Source organism: Gaeumannomyces tritici (genome assembly GCF_000145635.1).
Source record: "Gaeumannomyces tritici R3-111a-1 unplaced genomic scaffold supercont2.1, whole genome shotgun sequence".
Taxonomy (NCBI): domain Eukaryota; kingdom Fungi; phylum Ascomycota; class Sordariomycetes; order Magnaporthales; family Magnaporthaceae; genus Gaeumannomyces; species Gaeumannomyces tritici.
Genome location: NW_008804545.1, coordinates 2,291,752 through 2,307,917, shown reverse-complemented (window position 1 = coordinate 2,307,917; position 16,166 = coordinate 2,291,752). Strand labels below are relative to the sequence as shown.

Sequence of the window (16,166 nt, the reverse complement as noted above, 5' to 3'; positions counted from 1 at the left end):
AGCAGTTCGAGCACAAGCTGGCGGCACAGGCGCGGGCCGGCGCTTAATCCGTTGGCTTAGAGACAACCAGTTTAACAATACGAGCACAAGCAACCTTTTGGCCGTATTTAAGCGTTCAATAACCACTGGGGAATCCTCAGTGTTGTATGTTTTTGGTATTTTTTATCAAAAGCCCGAGAGCTTGGCGAAGCACGTGACGCGAGCCTGAGCTGGGGCCAAAATACCGACTTACCTACCGGTAGGCACCTACCACCCAGGTACCTAGGCTTCTAGTCGTGCTGCCAGAGACCATAGCAAAACCCACACGTCCGGAATGGCCTCATTACAGCGCATCCTCCGCCCAGCCGGCAGCAGGCGCATACTGGCCGGCATCCACAGGGTGACCACTGCCACGGCCACGACCCCCGCGCCGCCGACCTGTTGCGCCGCCGCCGCCGCCGCCGCGAGGCGCATGAACTCCTCCTCCTCCTCCTCTGCGACAAGCAAGCCGCCGCCCGCCGCCCCAGACTCCATCCCCGACGGCGAGCTGGGCGTGGGCGAGCTGCAGGGCGCCAGCTTCAGGGTCGAGCCGCTGCGCCGGGTCGGCGAGGACGCCAAGACGATGCGGGCTCGGCTGCTTCGTATGTATTTTTTATTTATTTCTTCCTCGTCTTGTAATGCAGACCTAACTTCGGAAAAAAAACAAGAACAAAATGAGAAACATATGAAACTGACATATTCACCACCCCTCTCCAGGCCAATCCCGCGGCCGCGGCACCCTCGAGTCGGAGCTCCTCCTCTCCACCTTTGCAAAGGCCCACCTGCCCGCCATGACGCCCGAGCAGATGTCGCAGTACGACCGCTTCCTGGACGAGAACGACTGGGACATATACTACTGGGCCACGCAGAGCGAGAGCGGCAGCAGCAACAACAACAACAGCACTAGCACCACCACCCAGACCCCGATCCAGAGCCCCCGCCCCGGCGAGTGGGCGCAGACGGTCGGCACCTTCAAGCCCGCGTACCGGCCCGTGCCGTCGCGCTGGCGGGGCAGCGAGGTCCTGGCCCTGCTGCGCCGCCACGTCCGCGACCGCTCCGCCGCCGGCGTGCTCGACGGCGGCGGCAGGGTGGCGGCCGGCGACGGCGAGGTGGCGGCGGCGGGAGGGTCGGCGACGACGACGGGCGGCGGCATGGCGTTTATGCCGCCGCTGAACTGATAGGCATCGCGGGGTCGGGAAGCCCCCGCCAGGCGTGCAAGGCCGGATCTTTTCGAGAAAGGAGGCTCGGGACATTGCTATCCATTCTTTGGTACCCATGGCTTCGTTCCAAGTCCATGACCTCTGTATGTACCAGCCAGCTAAATGTATCATCACTGTACTACCAGAGGTGCGGTTTGTCCATCTCCCCAACTCTCCTAGTCCGGCACGGCAAACTGCACGTTTTGTCACAGTTAATGAATCAAGAACCAACCGTCAGGTGTTACTCCTGGGTGGTTTCAGGGTCCAGGGCGAAAGAGCCCTCGCCCGGCGCGGCGTGTTATGTACAAGAAAGCAGCCCGCGCGACAGAGTTGCCAGGGAACAAAGTAAATCGGGTGAAACGTCACCCGCGTGAGAAAAAAAAAAGAAAAAACCGAGCCCTCGCCGGGTAGGTAGTTCTTCCCCTCCCCTGGGGCACCGGGCGATTAGCCAATTCTGCTGAAAGCCAAGACCCACCCGCCTTTCCCAGATAAAAGCAGAAAAGACCTCCATCGACAGACTAGGGCAGGGGGTATCACCGCCGCCGATGTTCCTAGAAACCTCTCCAAGACGCCTTGCCAAAGGAACGTGAAGTAGAAAAGACCCTAAGTCACGACTCCTACCATGAAAAAAAAAAATGAAAAAGGGGTGAAACAGAACGCTCATCTCGTTTCGTCATGTCGTGAACAACCCAAACGTGGAAGAAAGATACGAAAGGGAGTAGATGATGGGTATAAGGTAAGAAAGGGTGATGGGAGCGGTGGTGACGTGAGGAGACCGAGAAAAGAAAAGTCGACAAAAGACATGCCTGCCCGATCCTCAGCTGCGTGCTCAGCCTTCGTCTTCGGGTAATATCCTGCTCAGGCTGCGGAGGACCTCCATGACGGGAAGATTCCTGGTTCCTGCCGCCGCCTTTTCCCTCTCGTCGCGCTCCTTGAGCCGGTCCGCGCTCAGAGCCAGTACCCTGTCCGCCTGCCGCCCAGCGACCTCGACGCGCTGGCCCAGCTTGTGCACGCCGTCCACCAGCTGGTCGATGTCGAATTCCAGCGACGACTGCAGGCTCCGCAGCCTCGATTGAGTCTTGCCCCTGAAGGTCGAGAAGGCGAACGCCGGGTCCGTCAGCGACTGCAGCATCCTCGCTTCTTCCGGGTCGAGCATCGACTCGTCCGGGAGGGGCGCCTTTGTTGGGTCCTCCCCCTCGAATAGTGACGGAAATTCTGGTGGCGGTTTCTCTAGTGCCAGCCACTTTTTTCTTTCTTGTTTTAGTCTGCAAATAGCGCGTTAGCTTTGAATCCGCTATCTCGCTCTGTTTATCAAGAGTAAAGGTGATATAAACAGTTCCGACTTACTGCTTGATGCTGGCTTCGAGATCATAGATCTTCTTTTCGTTCTCGATATTGACTGGGTTCGGCTTCACCACCACTGGCCTTTTGACCTCGGGCACGGTTGGCTGGTCTTCTCGATTGAACCAGTCCGAGAATTCCGACTTGTTCCCAAAGTCTTTGAGCAGTTGGTCTTGTATTGCCCGTGCTGTTGTTTCCCAGAAAACGCACTTGTCAGCATCTACATCCAAGTAGCATAGGCCTCCCTGGCAAGACGGGGACAAGAAATAGAGAAAATATGCCCAACATACCCCCCAAAATTTCATTAGAATTAACAGAGCCATGTGGTGGCCTCTCCAGCAATGCGCGCTCACCGCACCACGTGAGCAGCTGCTTCATACGGCGCGGCTCCATCAAGCCCTCAGCAATGTGCTTGTAGAAGTCGGCCGGGTCGACTTCGCGGTGCGGGATCGCGCTGTGGCCGTTCTCGATGAGAGAGCTTGCCCGCCGCCCCCGCATCCCCAGACTGCTCCGCCGTCCGCTCGCCGCACCCTTCTTCCGCAACTCTTTATTGCGGTCCATGATGGGCGTGTCGCTGAACGGTAGGGCAATCTTCCTGCCGCCATCCACACTGCTGCCGCCTCCTCCGTCGGGGTCGTCGTCAGGATTATCCGGGCCTGCAGCGTCCATCTGCGCCCGAGGCGTGGCCACGGGCTCCAACTGCCTCTGCTGCACAGGTTCTGGCGCCGCTCGTTTCTTGGCCGGTCTCCCTCGACTTGGTTTTGGGGGTGGAGCGGCTGCGACGGGATCGATACCGTCGTCCTCCATATCCATCGACGACCGCGTTCTCCTCCCATTTGCTACCGGCACAGCCGTCGCCGTCTTTGTCGTTCTTGTCGTTGCTTTTGTCGCTGCCTTTGGTGGTGCTGCTGCTGCCGCTGCCTGCCTAGTGCCTCGCGTCTTTGGAATGACCAGCTGTGGTGGCTCCGGTTCCTCTGGCACAGGTGACGCGACGGCTTGCTTTCGCCTGGTCGGTTTCCTCACTGCTGGCGCGGGCGGAGGGGTCTCCTCCTCGTGTATGGGCTGCTGCCTCGGTGGTGACGGCGCGCGTTTCCGGCCGCCGGCCGCCGCCTTCGGCCGCCCCGCAGCCCTCCTCACGGGTGCGGGTGCAGGTGCCGGGCTCGGTTCCGAGGTCGATGCCAAGGACGTCCTGGCGCGCTTCGTGCCTCTGGTGAATAGAAAGTCGCCATCCTGCTCGTCGTAGACTGCGGCATCTGCTGCGGTACCGGGTGGCGAGTTAGCTCTGCGACCTGACGCGTCTCGTTCGACCCGAGCGCTCCTTTTCCATTCCGTCGTCGCCATCCATATCATCCCTGCCCCTTCGTCATCGGCTTCCCCCGCTACCGGCTGTAACGTACCCGCAAGGCGCTTGCTGTACCGTCTCTCCGGCTGATTGCTCATGCTCAAATCCTCTAGCGGCTGGCGTGCACGTATGTAGGTCGTCATGGAAGGCGGGTCATCAGGCGCAAACACATCGATTCGGTTTCGGGTAGGGGACGATTCTCGGGGTGTCGGGATGGTGGCTGCCGCGTAGCCGGGCAAGTTTCGACGGTTGATGTTGTAACCGCCGGCCAGTAACGCCGAGTGGGAGGGGAAGGCTGTCGCGTCGCAAAAGGCTTGTTGACCGGGCCCCCCATGGACGAGGTACGTCCTTTTTTTCCTCAGCCCGTGGCGCCCCTCACTTGGACGAAATCCAAGACGCGTCAATTGCTGCAAAATCGCCCCGAGGCTCTCCGTCGCGCGACAGCGGTGTCGGTTGTCGTCCGTTGCGGCTCCGGGGTCCGTAAATGATGCTTCTCGGGGCAGCGTTTCGTCGCTTCGAGTGTCGTCGGGTTGGAATTACGCGGTGGAGTGTCGTCGCGCAAAGGGTGCTCGCTGCTTCCCCAATTGTTTACCTGGGAGCTGCTGGCCCGCCGCAAACCAAGGTTACCATCCACGATTCCCCACCCGCTCATAATCAGCTTTCATTGGCTCTCCAGCACCACGCTAATCCCGTTATAGACGCAACACAGATCAGTCGGCTGGCACAGATGGGTGGAGGCTTTTGTGACAGTCCAATGCCCATCAAATGAGCTTGTGGGAATTTCGACGCCAGCCGTTGTAACACGATCCAAAATCAGGCCCCATCTCAGAGCCTCATTCTCGTTTGCGGCGACCGAGCCCCAAGCGAGCGCAACCGCACCACGGCCCTAAAAGACACAAAAAAAACAATAAAAGCAGGAAAAATATCACAATTCCTCTCGGCTTTTCCTTCCCTTTCAAATTACTTAATGAAGGTCTCTTGTATTGCTAGGACTAAATGCGCAGTAACTAGTTGGTGCGTGTTTCTAACTAGTTTTGTGGTACAGAGTAGGAAACGAACCCCCTCGTACAGGACTCGTGAGGGCACGGACAGCCATATCATCCATCCATCGTCCTGACAAGAGTACTGGGACAATCCAGACCTCAACACCGCCGAATCCCAATAACTCCAACGAACTTATGATGCAGATAAGCAAAAGTCAAACCCTTTTGACACCAACCCAAAGCCAAACTCCATCCCCTCCCCATTCTCTTTTCTCGTGTATAAGACCGCGAACCCGAAAGAATACTTACAACCAGAACAAACAACCACCATTAGCAAAGCCCATCTGGATCCCGTGAGGAGCGTCGCACAAGCCGCCACGCCATGTTTCCCACCAAGCGACCAGGCGCTTATTGTTACCCATGCTGCACTGCACCGTTCCAATAACCTTCCCAAACCCGAGACCTGGGGTTTCGTTTGTTGTACATTTAGTGAAGCCTCTTACTGAGAGGCTTCCGCTCGCCTTCACTGTGTGGGAGACAAGCGTTCATGTCCCGAAGGAGTGTCGCTAGGGGCACGCGAATGTCTCGAGGCCGTGTCACTGGGGACATGTGAATGTCTCGAGTCCGCAACGCTGGGGGCATATGCATAGCCCGTTCCAGGACCTGACATTTTAGCCATGATCTCGAGCCCCCTGAGTGTTGTCTCGTCGAGGGCGGTGGCTTCGCTCTACGAGAACCGTCGTTGCCCGGCGGCCATGACCGGCTGGTTAGGTATCGATGCTGCCATGCCGTATGGGTTCATCTGCGCATTAAATGGCTCCATGGCTGCCTGCTGTTGCATAAAAGCGCCGTGGAGACCTTGCTGCTGCGTGACGGGACAGTCCTTGTGCGCCAGCAGCAGCGTTTTTAGGTTCACCACTTCTTCGCGGAGCTGCGCAATCTGCTGCGTCAACTGGTCGTTTTCTTGGCTGTAGATCTCTACTTTGGACTGGAGGTTGGCGAGCCATTGCTTTTTCCGTTGCCGGCATTTCAAGGCAGCAACACTACCAAGGGGCGTTAGTAAGCCAGTCGCAAAGCACTCGGGGGAAGACTCGAAATCTTACCGGTTGCGTTCCAAAAAGTTCTTCCTCTTCTCCTCGTCGGTCATCTTGGACTTTGTGTTGCCATCCTTATCCATTTTCATATCGTCGTCGTCGTCAGAGAAGTCTTCTTCAATCGGTGACTGCTGCGGTGGCGATGCGTTCATCTTGGTCTTCTTGGTCGCCGGGGGTTTTGCGGGCGCCTCCTCAACAGCCTTCCTTCTCCCGTTTGTAGCGGCGGGCGCCGTTATTCCGTTGGTCTTCTTCCCCTTGCCACCCCGGGTGCTCGGCCGGGCTTGTTCACTGTCGTCTGATGCCGCGCTCGCCCCTTCGCTTCCTACAGCTCGTTGTCTCGCAGCGTTGCCGTTGACTGTGCGCATCTGCGGGGATGTGTTTGCCGACGACTGGGTGGTCACTAGTGGGGGAGGATGGGCATGAACCGGCTGTTGAGGGGGCTGCACTAGAAAGTTGTTCTGGGCGGGTGCTCCGTTGCGACCATGAGCCAGCAGATAAAGCCCGTTAGCCGCGTCGTTATCGTGAGGATCAAACGGGCCTGAAGATGGCTTCGCATCTGGCTTGACAGAGCTTCCTTGCTCTATATTCTGCGGTTGCGATGTGACGGTCTGCTGCTGTTGCGGCGCTTGGGGTTGCAGTGGCGGGGGAGGTGGAGGCGCTTGTGCTTGGGGTTGAGGTGGCGGCGCTGGGCCTTGAGTCTGAGCCTGTGGCTGAGGCAGAGGTTCTCTCTTCGCGGCGGCAGCGCTGAGTGCTGTCCTGTGGAAGTCCAACGTGCTCGGGGTAGCGCCTCCTCCGCTGGCGATCGACGCGAAAAGTGCTGACGAGTTCGGGCTGGGGGCCGGGAACATGGACCCGCTACCACCCGGGGTGAGGCCTGTCCTTAGGGACGATTCGTTCGGCGTGGGGAAGCCGCCGCGCAGATGATGAGCGTCGCTAAAGTAATCATTGGCCGGGCCCGATAGCATCGCCGGGCTGAGGGGGCCGGTGCGCAACGAGCCGCCGCCCCAGTTGAATGGGGTGGCGCCGCTCCCAGGCAAAAGCGACGACGGGGAAGTCAGGGCGGCAACGGGCGGCAGCAGCTTGGTGCCACCTGGGGTCTCGGGCGGCGCGCCGCCAAACGACTGCTCGAACGGATTGGGTTCCAGACTCAAGGAGCCGCCTGTCTATGTGTTAAAACAGTCACTCACACTTCAAGAAACTTGAGTCGTGAGGAGGAAGCAGGGGAGTTTGTGATTTTGGCATAGGTAGGTGGCTGATGTTCTCATGCCTTCGAGGCCGCATCCAGCTGATTTGAATGTGACGACGGAGGGGTTTGGTTCGCAGGGGTGTGACTTGTACAAGACAGGACGAGGACGCGAAAAAGGCTGAGTATTATGCCGAGGCGTGGTGATGGCGATATCGCCGCTCTGGCGCACACAAGCTTCGTCGCTTGATCGAGAGGGTTTGGACAACGGGGCAACGGGAGATGTGCGATGCGGGACGGCAAAGGCTAACAGCAATAGAACGAATAAGTCGAGTCGTCACTTACCTTGGGGGTTTGGCTTAGGCGGCGATGCATTTTTTGTTGGGGGAGACGGCTTGGTTTCGCCGGCGACAGCCGTTGTGGTGGTGGTGGCGGTTTCGCTGCCAGCCATGACGCCGACTCTGTTCAAAATCGACAGCGACGAGGGCGTCGGTGGAGTGCAAGGCTTGTAAAGCCAAATACGGGAGACGGGAGAAAATCAAAAGTCAAACGCTAAATGAGGTCAGCGGAGTACAGAGGAAGGAGCCACTGCAACGCTAACACTGAATGCGCTCCCCTGGGTACAGTCGCGATGTGGTCGAATGGAGGAGAGACTGGGAAAACCGTATGGGGGAGGAATACGTCAGAGACCGGGAAAAAAAAGACAATGACGTGTGTGCAGGAGAGGGAGAGAAAAAGATAAAAGGAATTTCCAGGCCGTGGAACCAGCGGGCGCTGGGAAATTTGGCACTGGCCACCTTCAGACTAGTGTGTGGGGCAGCACCCACCCACCCATGACCGCACCCGTCGTCGGCCACGCCCACGACCGCGCGCGGCACCCCATCAACATGGAAGGGGCGGCCTCGCTGGGTCGCTAGCCGAGACAAGGTGGGAAACGGGCAGGCAGGTACGCACAAAGCAGCGCGCGCCACGGTGCTTTCCTTCCCCATCCACGGCTTCTGGGCCTGACCATGAAGCGAAGAACAAGGCGAGCACGCTCCCGCGGCCTGGAATTCGTGGCAGCCGATCGATCCCCTCCTTCCCTCCATCAACCCCATCCTGCTGCGAACCCCCAACCAAGCTGGAGTACCGTACCATTATAGTTGCCACATCCTGCCGCTCCAGACTCCAGACACAACAGGCGGGCGGCAGGTCCATACCCTCCCTTCCTCCTTCCCACTCTCTCGACGCACTCTCACCGTTCCTCGCCATCCCGGCCGACGACAGGACGGGGAGGCAGGAGGAAAAGCCTGCGTGTCGGTACACAGTGGCTCTCTCCCAAGGCCGGACTGTGGACGACCGACCGATCCACCCACTCCCAGCAGAGTAGGATTGCTTCGTTGGTTCAAACGTTGGACGTCGTCCCTCCCCCTTCCTCGGGGGTCCTGCCATTCGGGTGTTTGGCCCGCTCTGCTCTTGCCCGTCGTTCTGCGGGTACGAGGGAAAATTCGACGTCCAAAGGGGTCTTTTTTTTTTTTTTTTTGCTATGGGGCACGCATGGGTAATTTCTGCACCGAGGGTTGGGTTGGGACAGATTACGACGTCAACGCTGCTCGAATCGAGGATTGCCGGGGGAAGTCGTGGGACCTCTGAGCAATCATCCCTGACTTGGGCGGGAAGCACGCACGGCTCAGGGAAGGGCAATAACAGCCCACGGACCCGACGCAAAAAGACCCTGGGCTACGTGACTGCCCACGGTGAGGAGAACCGGAAGCACTGCACGGATGCCGGTCCCGACTCGCTGGAGCTCGCTGTTTACCAAGATTTTTTCATGCTACCCAACCCCTGACACGGAAGGGAAGAAGCAATTGCCCCATACGCAGAATCCAAAGCAAGGAATCACGCGAACGGCTTCTCTCCGCCTGTCAATGCGTCCGCAAAGACAGGCGCGCGCTGCACGCAACGGCCCAAGCATACTTTGGCCACCGGACGTATTATTAATGCCAGGAGCACACCTCCTAATCGCCGAAAAAGCTCCGTTTTTATCGTGTCTAGACTCGTCGGGCCGCATAGTGCTGTACGATGTGACGCCGTGCGAACGACGAGTAGAGAAGAGGACGAGCCACAAGAACGAAAACAAAGGGCGAGGAAGGGGGAGTGACCAATGTCGAACGAGCAAAAGAGTGCAGCGTGGTTGGGAGACTCCTCGAAAGATTGCCGTCCTGCGTCCCGGTCGAATCAGGAGGCGAGTGCCCATCCGCGTTGACACCCTCCCCACTCTTTCGCTTGCAATTCCGAAGTTGCTCTGGCGCCATCCCAATCCCAGTCTTTTCTTTTTTCCCTCCGCCGGTCTGCTGCCTCCGCAGTCGTGTTCCCACCAAGCCAAGGTTCGTCCGAGGAACCCTCGAGCCTCCCTCCCCATTCGTCCTCTCTTTGCAGACGCGACGAGTCAAACATCCAACGTTGGTGGCCACGTTGCGGTATTTGCAGCATCGGGCTGTTTACCGTTTGCAAAATTCGACAAGTCCAAAAGCATCTCCCTCCCGTCAGTAGTGTGGAATTTTGGCGCGGCTAAGGCCTGATGGTGCGAATACCAGAGGCAACGTTATTTGCCCCGGCTTAGCCTATGACGTAACCCCGTCGCAACATGGAGCGCCCTCGTGCGTCACCATAAGCTCCGCTCCGATAGCAAACGTTTCCCACAAAAACAAAGGCTAGCGCGGTCGCGATACATACAGTATTATTCAGCAATCTCTGGGTTGTGTATATTTCTTTTTCTTTACAAACAGACTATTTGGCTGTTTGGATAGTGGACTTGCTCTGGTGAATGGTTCAATCAAAAACAGGGGAAATGATGCAATGCGTGATGATGGCGGGAGGAAATGGAGGTGGATGGGGGTGGGCTCGGAAACCCGCTACTGAATGCAACCAGCCCGGCACTGTGCCGCAGAAGAAGCTAGCGACCACACTATGACGCATTGCGACATGCCAAAATGCGGTGGGGCAGGCGACTGATTCGACGCCACAGAATGGAACAGTCCAAGCTGGCGCACTGGCCAGGCATTCATGTTCCTCCCCTACAACCCCCCTGGGGTCAGCGGCACGCACGCGTCTTTGCTTCTTTGCCAGGACGCGCTCGGCCGCACATTCGTCTCTACTCACCCATAGCGCGTCTGCTATCGATGCTCACCCATGGCGTGTCTGCTATCGATGATGGGCATTCCCGATCATTGGACACGCCGCACCACAGTGCCCGGAATGCAGCGGCACTTGGCGAGTACGCCGATACAACCCAATCCGAAGCTCACGTCTTGGCAGAAGCGGTACAGTAGATTGCGAAGGCCGTTTCCCTGGATCGAGGTTCCGGTGCCCCATCGAGGCTCTGTAAACATTGCTATACCATGTGACCATGCGGCGAAAGATGGCTAGGTATACATGTTCGCCGCACTTGGTTGATCTAGACTCTTGGGGCCCGATCTTGGCCGAGGAGCGTTGCCTCGTTCAACGTTCAACGTCACGAGTCGCGATTGAGCCTGGCTGTACATATCCGTCCTCTTGAGAGCCGTTGAGTGCCAGATCCAAGACATGCATGGTAATAATAAAAAAACGGTGGTTGGATCAGAGCAAGATCTGCGGGCGGGAATCTAACGGCACTCGAGGGATGTCCTCGCGTAGATACCCAGCCCATTGGAATACTGCAACAAAGTAGGTACCTAGAGGCTTTGAAATGCAATCTGCCGTCTGCCCACCCACTCCCTAGAGACGGCCGGTCTCCTGTCCCGCCACCGGCCGCACCCTAAAGCCGTGGCGGGGCGCGTGCAGCCGCACGCCAGCCTCCCCGCCGGCCAGGGTGGTCTCGATGACGATCTCGTCGTGGTCCAGCCCCACGAGCCGGCCGGTGTCGCGGTGGTTGACGCCCGTGTCGGTCGGCCAGAGCCTCACCGCGACCCCCTTGGCGACGCCGCCGTCGGCACCGCAGTACTCCGGGCCGGCCGTTGCGCCCTCGGCGTCGTCGTGGAAGCGCGAGCCCAGGATCAGCGCCGCGGCCTGCCCTCCGCCCAGCGTCTCGGGCCTGGGCGCCGTCGCCTTGGTCGCGCGCACCGCCCTGTCGAACCGGTCGATCCAGGCAAAAACACGTGGGAAGACGGCGGCCGAGACCTGGTCCGGCGGCAGCGCCTGCTGCGGCAGCGTCACGAGCCAGTGGAAGGGCCACACGGCCTCGATGTCTGCGAGGCTGGGCCCGCTCGTGTTCAGTATCCAGTCCCCTGCATCGTGTTGGTTTGGTGACGTCACCAGTCAGCACACACACACACACGTCTTTGCAGTTGCTTTCCGCTGGATGACCTAGAAGAGCGAGCATTGTTTGCAGGAGGTGGGGAAACAACATACTCCCATCCGCGAGCAAGGTCGTCTCGAGCACCTGCATGACCTCCCTGAAGCGGTGGACCGCCTCGGCCTTGGACGCCCACCCGCCCGGGGGCGCGCCCACAAAGTCGGCCCGGTCCCTCTGGAACTCGGGCTCCCTGAGCATGGGCAGCTTGTCCTCGGGTAGCAGGCGGAAGGCCGCGAGGAAGATGTCGGTGTCGAGCGTCAGCGCCGCCAGCAGGCGCCCCACCCCCCTCGACTGCGGGTCCGCCGCGCCGAGCCTGGGGAGGGACCGGTGGGTGTCCTCGAGCTTGGCCAGGATCAGGCGCGTGTCCAGGTAGACGTCGCGACCGATGGCCATGACCGGGATGCGCCGGTGCTTGATCCCCAGCTGGGCCAGGTCAGGCCGTGGCATTGTGGGCGGTTGGATCTAGAGGAATCAAGGTAGACATCCATGTCGTCATTTAGACAAAGCTGCCCTGCTCGTGAAAGATGCCCCCTCCGCTGTGGGTGGCGCCACCATGAATGACCCAGCCATCTTCCAGGCGGGCTCGGGAATGCATCCTGCTGGCAATACTGGCGAGACTCACGCATTGTTTATATGGTATGCCGCGAAGCGACAGGTACCACAGCACCCGCCGAGCATAGGGCGAGAAAGGGTAGTGGTAGAGGACTATGGGTAGCTCCGAGTCTGCCATGTTGAACTTGATGACTGTCCGAATATGGTGGTGGTGGTTTTCGTTATGCCCGAGTGTGCAGTCTGCGATGGTGGATGAAAGCGATCATGCAGTCGGGGAATTCAAGTGTCTTGCAGGTTGAAATACAAATATTCTTCTATCCAAGGCTGGCCATCATGAGCCGTTACCGAATGGAGTTGTAATGTGTGGTGGCAGTCATTTGCGGCTGATATTCGCTGCATTCTCAGCAAGTGGTTGATCCTGCCCAATGCTCGATACCCTATTCTGGCTATCCGCAGCCCGGAGCGGGGACGCAATTTACCTCGGCAAAAACGGCGCTATGACAGGGTAGGTGCCGAGGACGACGCCATGATTAGAAGGGTGTACACCCACAGGATATATTGATTAGTAACGCACATGGTATTGACTTGGAGAAGACAGTATTGGTGCCTGTGTTATTGCACTTGTATGGATGCCGAGGTATCGGATTCTCGCGAACTGATTATGTGTTGCTTCGGTTGTAGGATAGCCATTGAAGCCTACGATAGACGTGGTTGTTGGAGAATGAATGGTGACATTGGAGATTCGGTATGGACGAATACCGAGCGTCATGTCCCATTCCGATCACATGCATCCAGAAAGAGGAAAAGAACAGAGAAACAACAAAGACGACAAATAAGGGCCTCGCATCCAGTCATGTGGAAAGCAAAGATTACCATCACCGACCCTTGAATACCACCACCGCCTAGAAGGCCTACGGCGCGTCAGAGTGGCATGGCGCTTCGCCGCCTAGCAAAGGGGCTCGTGATTGTTTTCCATATCCCTCGCCTGCTCCTCATGGCCGCTCCCGTCTGCGCTTTCATGTTCAGCATTGCGGCCATTTCTGCCTCTTCCCTCTGTTCTCTGCTCAGAAGCCTGAGCCGGAGTATTTCATGTCCGATGGCCGGGAAGATGGCGGCAACACTTTATATCGAGTCAGTGGCTGTATAGGGTTTGTGACGTGGGAAAGGAAGAGCCCCAAGAACTCGAAGCTGGATGAAGGAAGTGAACATGATGCAGACCCAAAGACTCACTTTTCGCCGGTCCTGGCGCTGGCTTCCATGAAGCCGCACTCCATATCGAAGGAAACAGCGACCACTTTGCCGTCAGTCGCGGGAATGACCCTTCCGGTCTCGCCACTAGTGTCGCTCTTGTTGCCCACGAGCAGCAGGCCGTACTCGCGGGGGCCGACTGCGTCCTTGATGTAGTGCTGGATGCGGGCCGCGAGGGCAAGCGAGGTGCGGTCCGTCACGTCGTAAACCAGGACAGCCCCCTCAGTGATGTTGAGGGCGTTCTGCAACATCACGTCGGCCGAGAGGTGCCTGCCCGGCAGCTCGAGCACGTCGGCTGCGTAGTTCTGGCCGCCGACCTCGACGAGGCGCCGGCAGCCGCCCTCGAAGGAGGAGTCGGCCGGCCCAGCGTCTCCGCGGAACGCATCTGTGCAGAACTGCAGAGGACGACGGGCGCGGAAGGGCTGGGTTAGCGGTAAAACTGATCCGGGGGCGGGCTCCGCTGGAGATGATATCCCAGGGATGGCCCCTGGGCCGTGATATGACAAAACATGGGAGGTGGGAAGATGCTTGAGCGCAGGCAGGCGGACGAACCCTGGTCAGAATGCTTGTCTTACCGCACCCCTCGGCTCCGACGACGAGGATGCGCAGGTCCCCCACAGGCTTCTTCATCTCATCCTGATTTTCGGTCAGGGCAAGAGTGCTGTTTCTCAAAGACGCTCTTTTGTGGTCGGGTTTCGCCTGCCATGTGAGTATGGCCCTCAGATACCTGGTCTCTTCCTCTGTCCATTGCATTGACCCCACCATGGCGGGTAGGTTTCTGCCGTGACCGAAGGGCTGCTCCGCCAGTGTCAAGAATATGTGACTGGAGTTTGACTTGTCTCCCTGGGGTCGATGCTGTCCGTCCCAGTTTCACACACAAGGGAGGAAAGAGAGAGAGAGAGGATGAGCGATTTCAAAGGCCAGAACGGAACAAAGACAATGAGTGGTGACCGTTCTTCTTGGGAAACCCACCACAATAGCATGCGCCCAAGGAAGCGTACATGGTATTATAATGGCATGGTGAGCAAATCAGGCTAAGAGAAGGAGCCTGATCTGTTGTGATCGGCCACCTTCCGCTCATGGTATCTTTCCCCTCGTGTCCGTCTGTCCCGCCTGTTCGGCATTAGAGCTTTGTGGACTGTGGTATCACCAGGTGAAGGAAAGCAAAGGTCGACGCCCGTAAAAGGAGCCGCCAAGGTGAAATTGCCTGGCTCGGGCAGATGATGAAATCCTGTCGAACGACGAACAAGTGTCACCGGAGGGCGGGAGACGACTGGCTGGCGCTACGGACTGGGCTCGCCCTCTGCCGGCGAGCCCGTGAACGGGCGGGTTCTTTGGTGGCATCTCGGGGCCCCTGAATGGAAGCACGGCAATAATGGGCATCCAGGGACCCAGGGGACGTCCGTCATTTGACCTGATGTCGTGCATGCTGCCTCTACCCGATACGTCCTCTGCTAATATCACGCCCGGCGGCCGGACCGGCCTGATCATCAGGTGCAGCTGCAGCTGCACCTTTCCTGATACCATCGCTTCTGCGCGGGCATGGGCGGCCAGACTACTGGACCGTTAAACGAGGCGAGATGACGCGCGCCGTTCGCATACATTTCCGGATGGAACGGCACCTGCAGGGACAGGACGGCTAGGTAGGTACGCTGGCGAGCTGCAACCACGTCTGGCGTGAGCTGTCACTCGGTCTGGCGGGAGGCTCTAACATGGTGTCATAGAAACTGGTTGGATGGGGCGTGGGCACGGCTCCGTCCAATATCCGTGTGAAGAGACGGGGGATCGCGTCGAGCAGTCTGGGACGAGGGCCGCGACGAAGGGGTGGACCCTGATATTGATACGTGTGGTCGCATTGACATGCATTGAAATGGAAATTTGCCGACCCGGCAAAGGCCGCGACCACGTTGGCTGCCCTGTTTGTCAAGGATCCGTTGCTCGTCCCATTGACTCGGGCTCGGTTCCCTCCGTGAGCACCTTTCCACTTCATCGCACTCTGCCTTGCTTTGCCTTGCCTTGCCTTGCTTTCTGAGGCAGCAATTGCGACTCCACACGACGGGGGCGGTTGTGCAAGATGCGCACATGCACACACTACTATCGCTGCCACCACCGTTACCTTGATTGGGTCCCATGCTATCGTCAGACAGAAACTGGGGTCGCTCTCTGATGGGAACTTGTTCAAGTCGGAGAAACAAGGAACGGAACAGCCTACCTAGGGTAGGTGGGAGGCGGGTGCGGGTACTTGCAACCCCAACAGCCCCAGCCTCCATCCTCACGACGCGGTCTGGCTCTCATCTCCCCACCGCTGCGATACTTCACTACTCGTGCTCTCAGATTTGTCTCCCCGCCGACAGCGAATGCATTCCTTGCCGGTGGGCCGTCAAATCTCGTCCGCGGAGTGCCTGGATGCGAGTCTGGCAAAAGTACGGAGGTGTGAGGGTTAAATAATCTACAGTGGGGAGGTCACTCGTGAAGCGAGGGCAGGGGCCAGGGGTATGCACTAGCCAATCGATTAAAATGCGTGCGGGCGGATTCGAATTGGTGCTGCGATTGATGTTGAAAAAGAAATGCAGGCTAGGCCTTATTTGGTAGGGGCTGAACATAGGGTGCTCTTGGCGCTACCTCGAAAATGGCGATTTTTTTCGCCTCCTATCTCCGTACCAGCGAGATCCAGTCACCAAATTGTCACGTCTCCGCTGGTAAAAAGGTTGACCTCTGGCCATTCTAACGAGTCCTGCCCTGTAAGCGGATCCCATCAGACGGCCGCCCCAAGCAACACCCAACAACCCCCTGGTAACACCCTCCGATGCGAAGCGGCGGCCCCTGTTGCCAATAATAGCGGCCGTTCACCAGAGCGTGATTGGCTGCGCAATGGATAACTGGGCCCGGGGCTG

At 58.4% G+C, this 16,166-nt stretch overlaps 7 protein-coding genes across 7 annotated transcripts; 2 read left to right on the top strand and 5 right to left on the bottom strand.

Moving 5' to 3' along the window:
* Positions 1-17: 17 nt before the first annotated feature.
* GGTG_00732 (TPR repeat protein) lies at positions 18-1,856 on the top strand. The gene is made up of 2 exons (XM_009218483.1): positions 18-620; positions 736-1,856. Exons 1-2 carry the CDS (start codon positions 314-316, stop codon positions 1,194-1,196), a joined length of 768 nt encoding a protein of 255 aa, XP_009216747.1. The 5' UTR covers positions 18-313; the 3' UTR covers positions 1,197-1,856.
* GGTG_00731 (hypothetical protein) lies at positions 1,352-4,476 on the bottom strand. Its single transcript, XM_009218482.1, has 4 exons — positions 3,956-4,476; positions 2,849-3,814; positions 2,565-2,745; positions 1,352-2,482 (listed from the first exon to the last, which is right to left on the bottom strand). Exons 1-4 carry the CDS (start codon positions 4,041-4,043, stop codon positions 2,047-2,049), a joined length of 1,671 nt encoding a protein of 556 aa, XP_009216746.1. The 5' UTR covers positions 4,044-4,476; the 3' UTR covers positions 1,352-2,046.
* An 85-nt stretch (positions 4,477-4,561) lies between these two features.
* GGTG_00730 (hypothetical protein) lies at positions 4,562-4,996 on the bottom strand (the record flags this gene model as incomplete). Its single annotated transcript, XM_009218481.1, has 2 exons — positions 4,562-4,786; positions 4,970-4,996. 2 exons carry the CDS (start codon positions 4,994-4,996, stop codon positions 4,562-4,564), a joined length of 252 nt encoding a protein of 83 aa, XP_009216745.1.
* Positions 4,997-5,610: 614 nt separating this feature from the next.
* GGTG_00729 (BZIP transcription factor) lies at positions 5,611-7,833 on the bottom strand (the record flags this gene model as incomplete). Its single annotated transcript, XM_009218480.1, has 3 exons — positions 7,506-7,833; positions 5,987-7,136; positions 5,611-5,926 (listed from the first exon to the last, which is right to left on the bottom strand). Exons 1-3 carry the CDS (start codon positions 7,609-7,611, stop codon positions 5,611-5,613), a joined length of 1,572 nt encoding a protein of 523 aa, XP_009216744.1. The 5' UTR covers positions 7,612-7,833.
* Positions 7,834-7,993: 160 nt separating this feature from the next.
* GGTG_00728 (hypothetical protein) lies at positions 7,994-8,988 on the top strand (the record flags this gene model as incomplete). The annotated part of the gene is made up of 3 exons (XM_009218479.1): positions 7,994-8,069; positions 8,177-8,525; positions 8,763-8,988. 3 exons carry the CDS (start codon positions 7,994-7,996, stop codon positions 8,986-8,988), a joined length of 651 nt encoding a protein of 216 aa, XP_009216743.1.
* A 1,464-nt stretch (positions 8,989-10,452) lies between these two features.
* Positions 10,453-12,418, bottom strand: GGTG_00727 (hypothetical protein). Its single transcript, XM_009218478.1, has 3 exons — positions 12,095-12,418; positions 11,529-11,934; positions 10,453-11,404 (listed from the first exon to the last, which is right to left on the bottom strand). The coding sequence occupies exons 1-3, from the start codon at positions 12,200-12,202 to the stop codon at positions 10,896-10,898; spliced, it is 1,023 nt and encodes a 340-aa protein (XP_009216742.1). The 5' UTR covers positions 12,203-12,418; the 3' UTR covers positions 10,453-10,895.
* Positions 12,419-12,499: 81 nt separating this feature from the next.
* Positions 12,500-14,138, bottom strand: GGTG_00726 (hypothetical protein). The gene is made up of 4 exons (XM_009218477.1): positions 13,825-14,138; positions 13,255-13,667; positions 12,599-13,144; positions 12,500-12,519 (listed from the first exon to the last, which is right to left on the bottom strand). The coding sequence occupies exons 1-3, from the start codon at positions 14,035-14,037 to the stop codon at positions 12,946-12,948; spliced, it is 825 nt and encodes a 274-aa protein (XP_009216741.1). The 5' UTR covers positions 14,038-14,138; the 3' UTR covers positions 12,500-12,519; positions 12,599-12,945.
* Between the last annotated feature and the right edge of the window lie 2,028 nt (positions 14,139-16,166).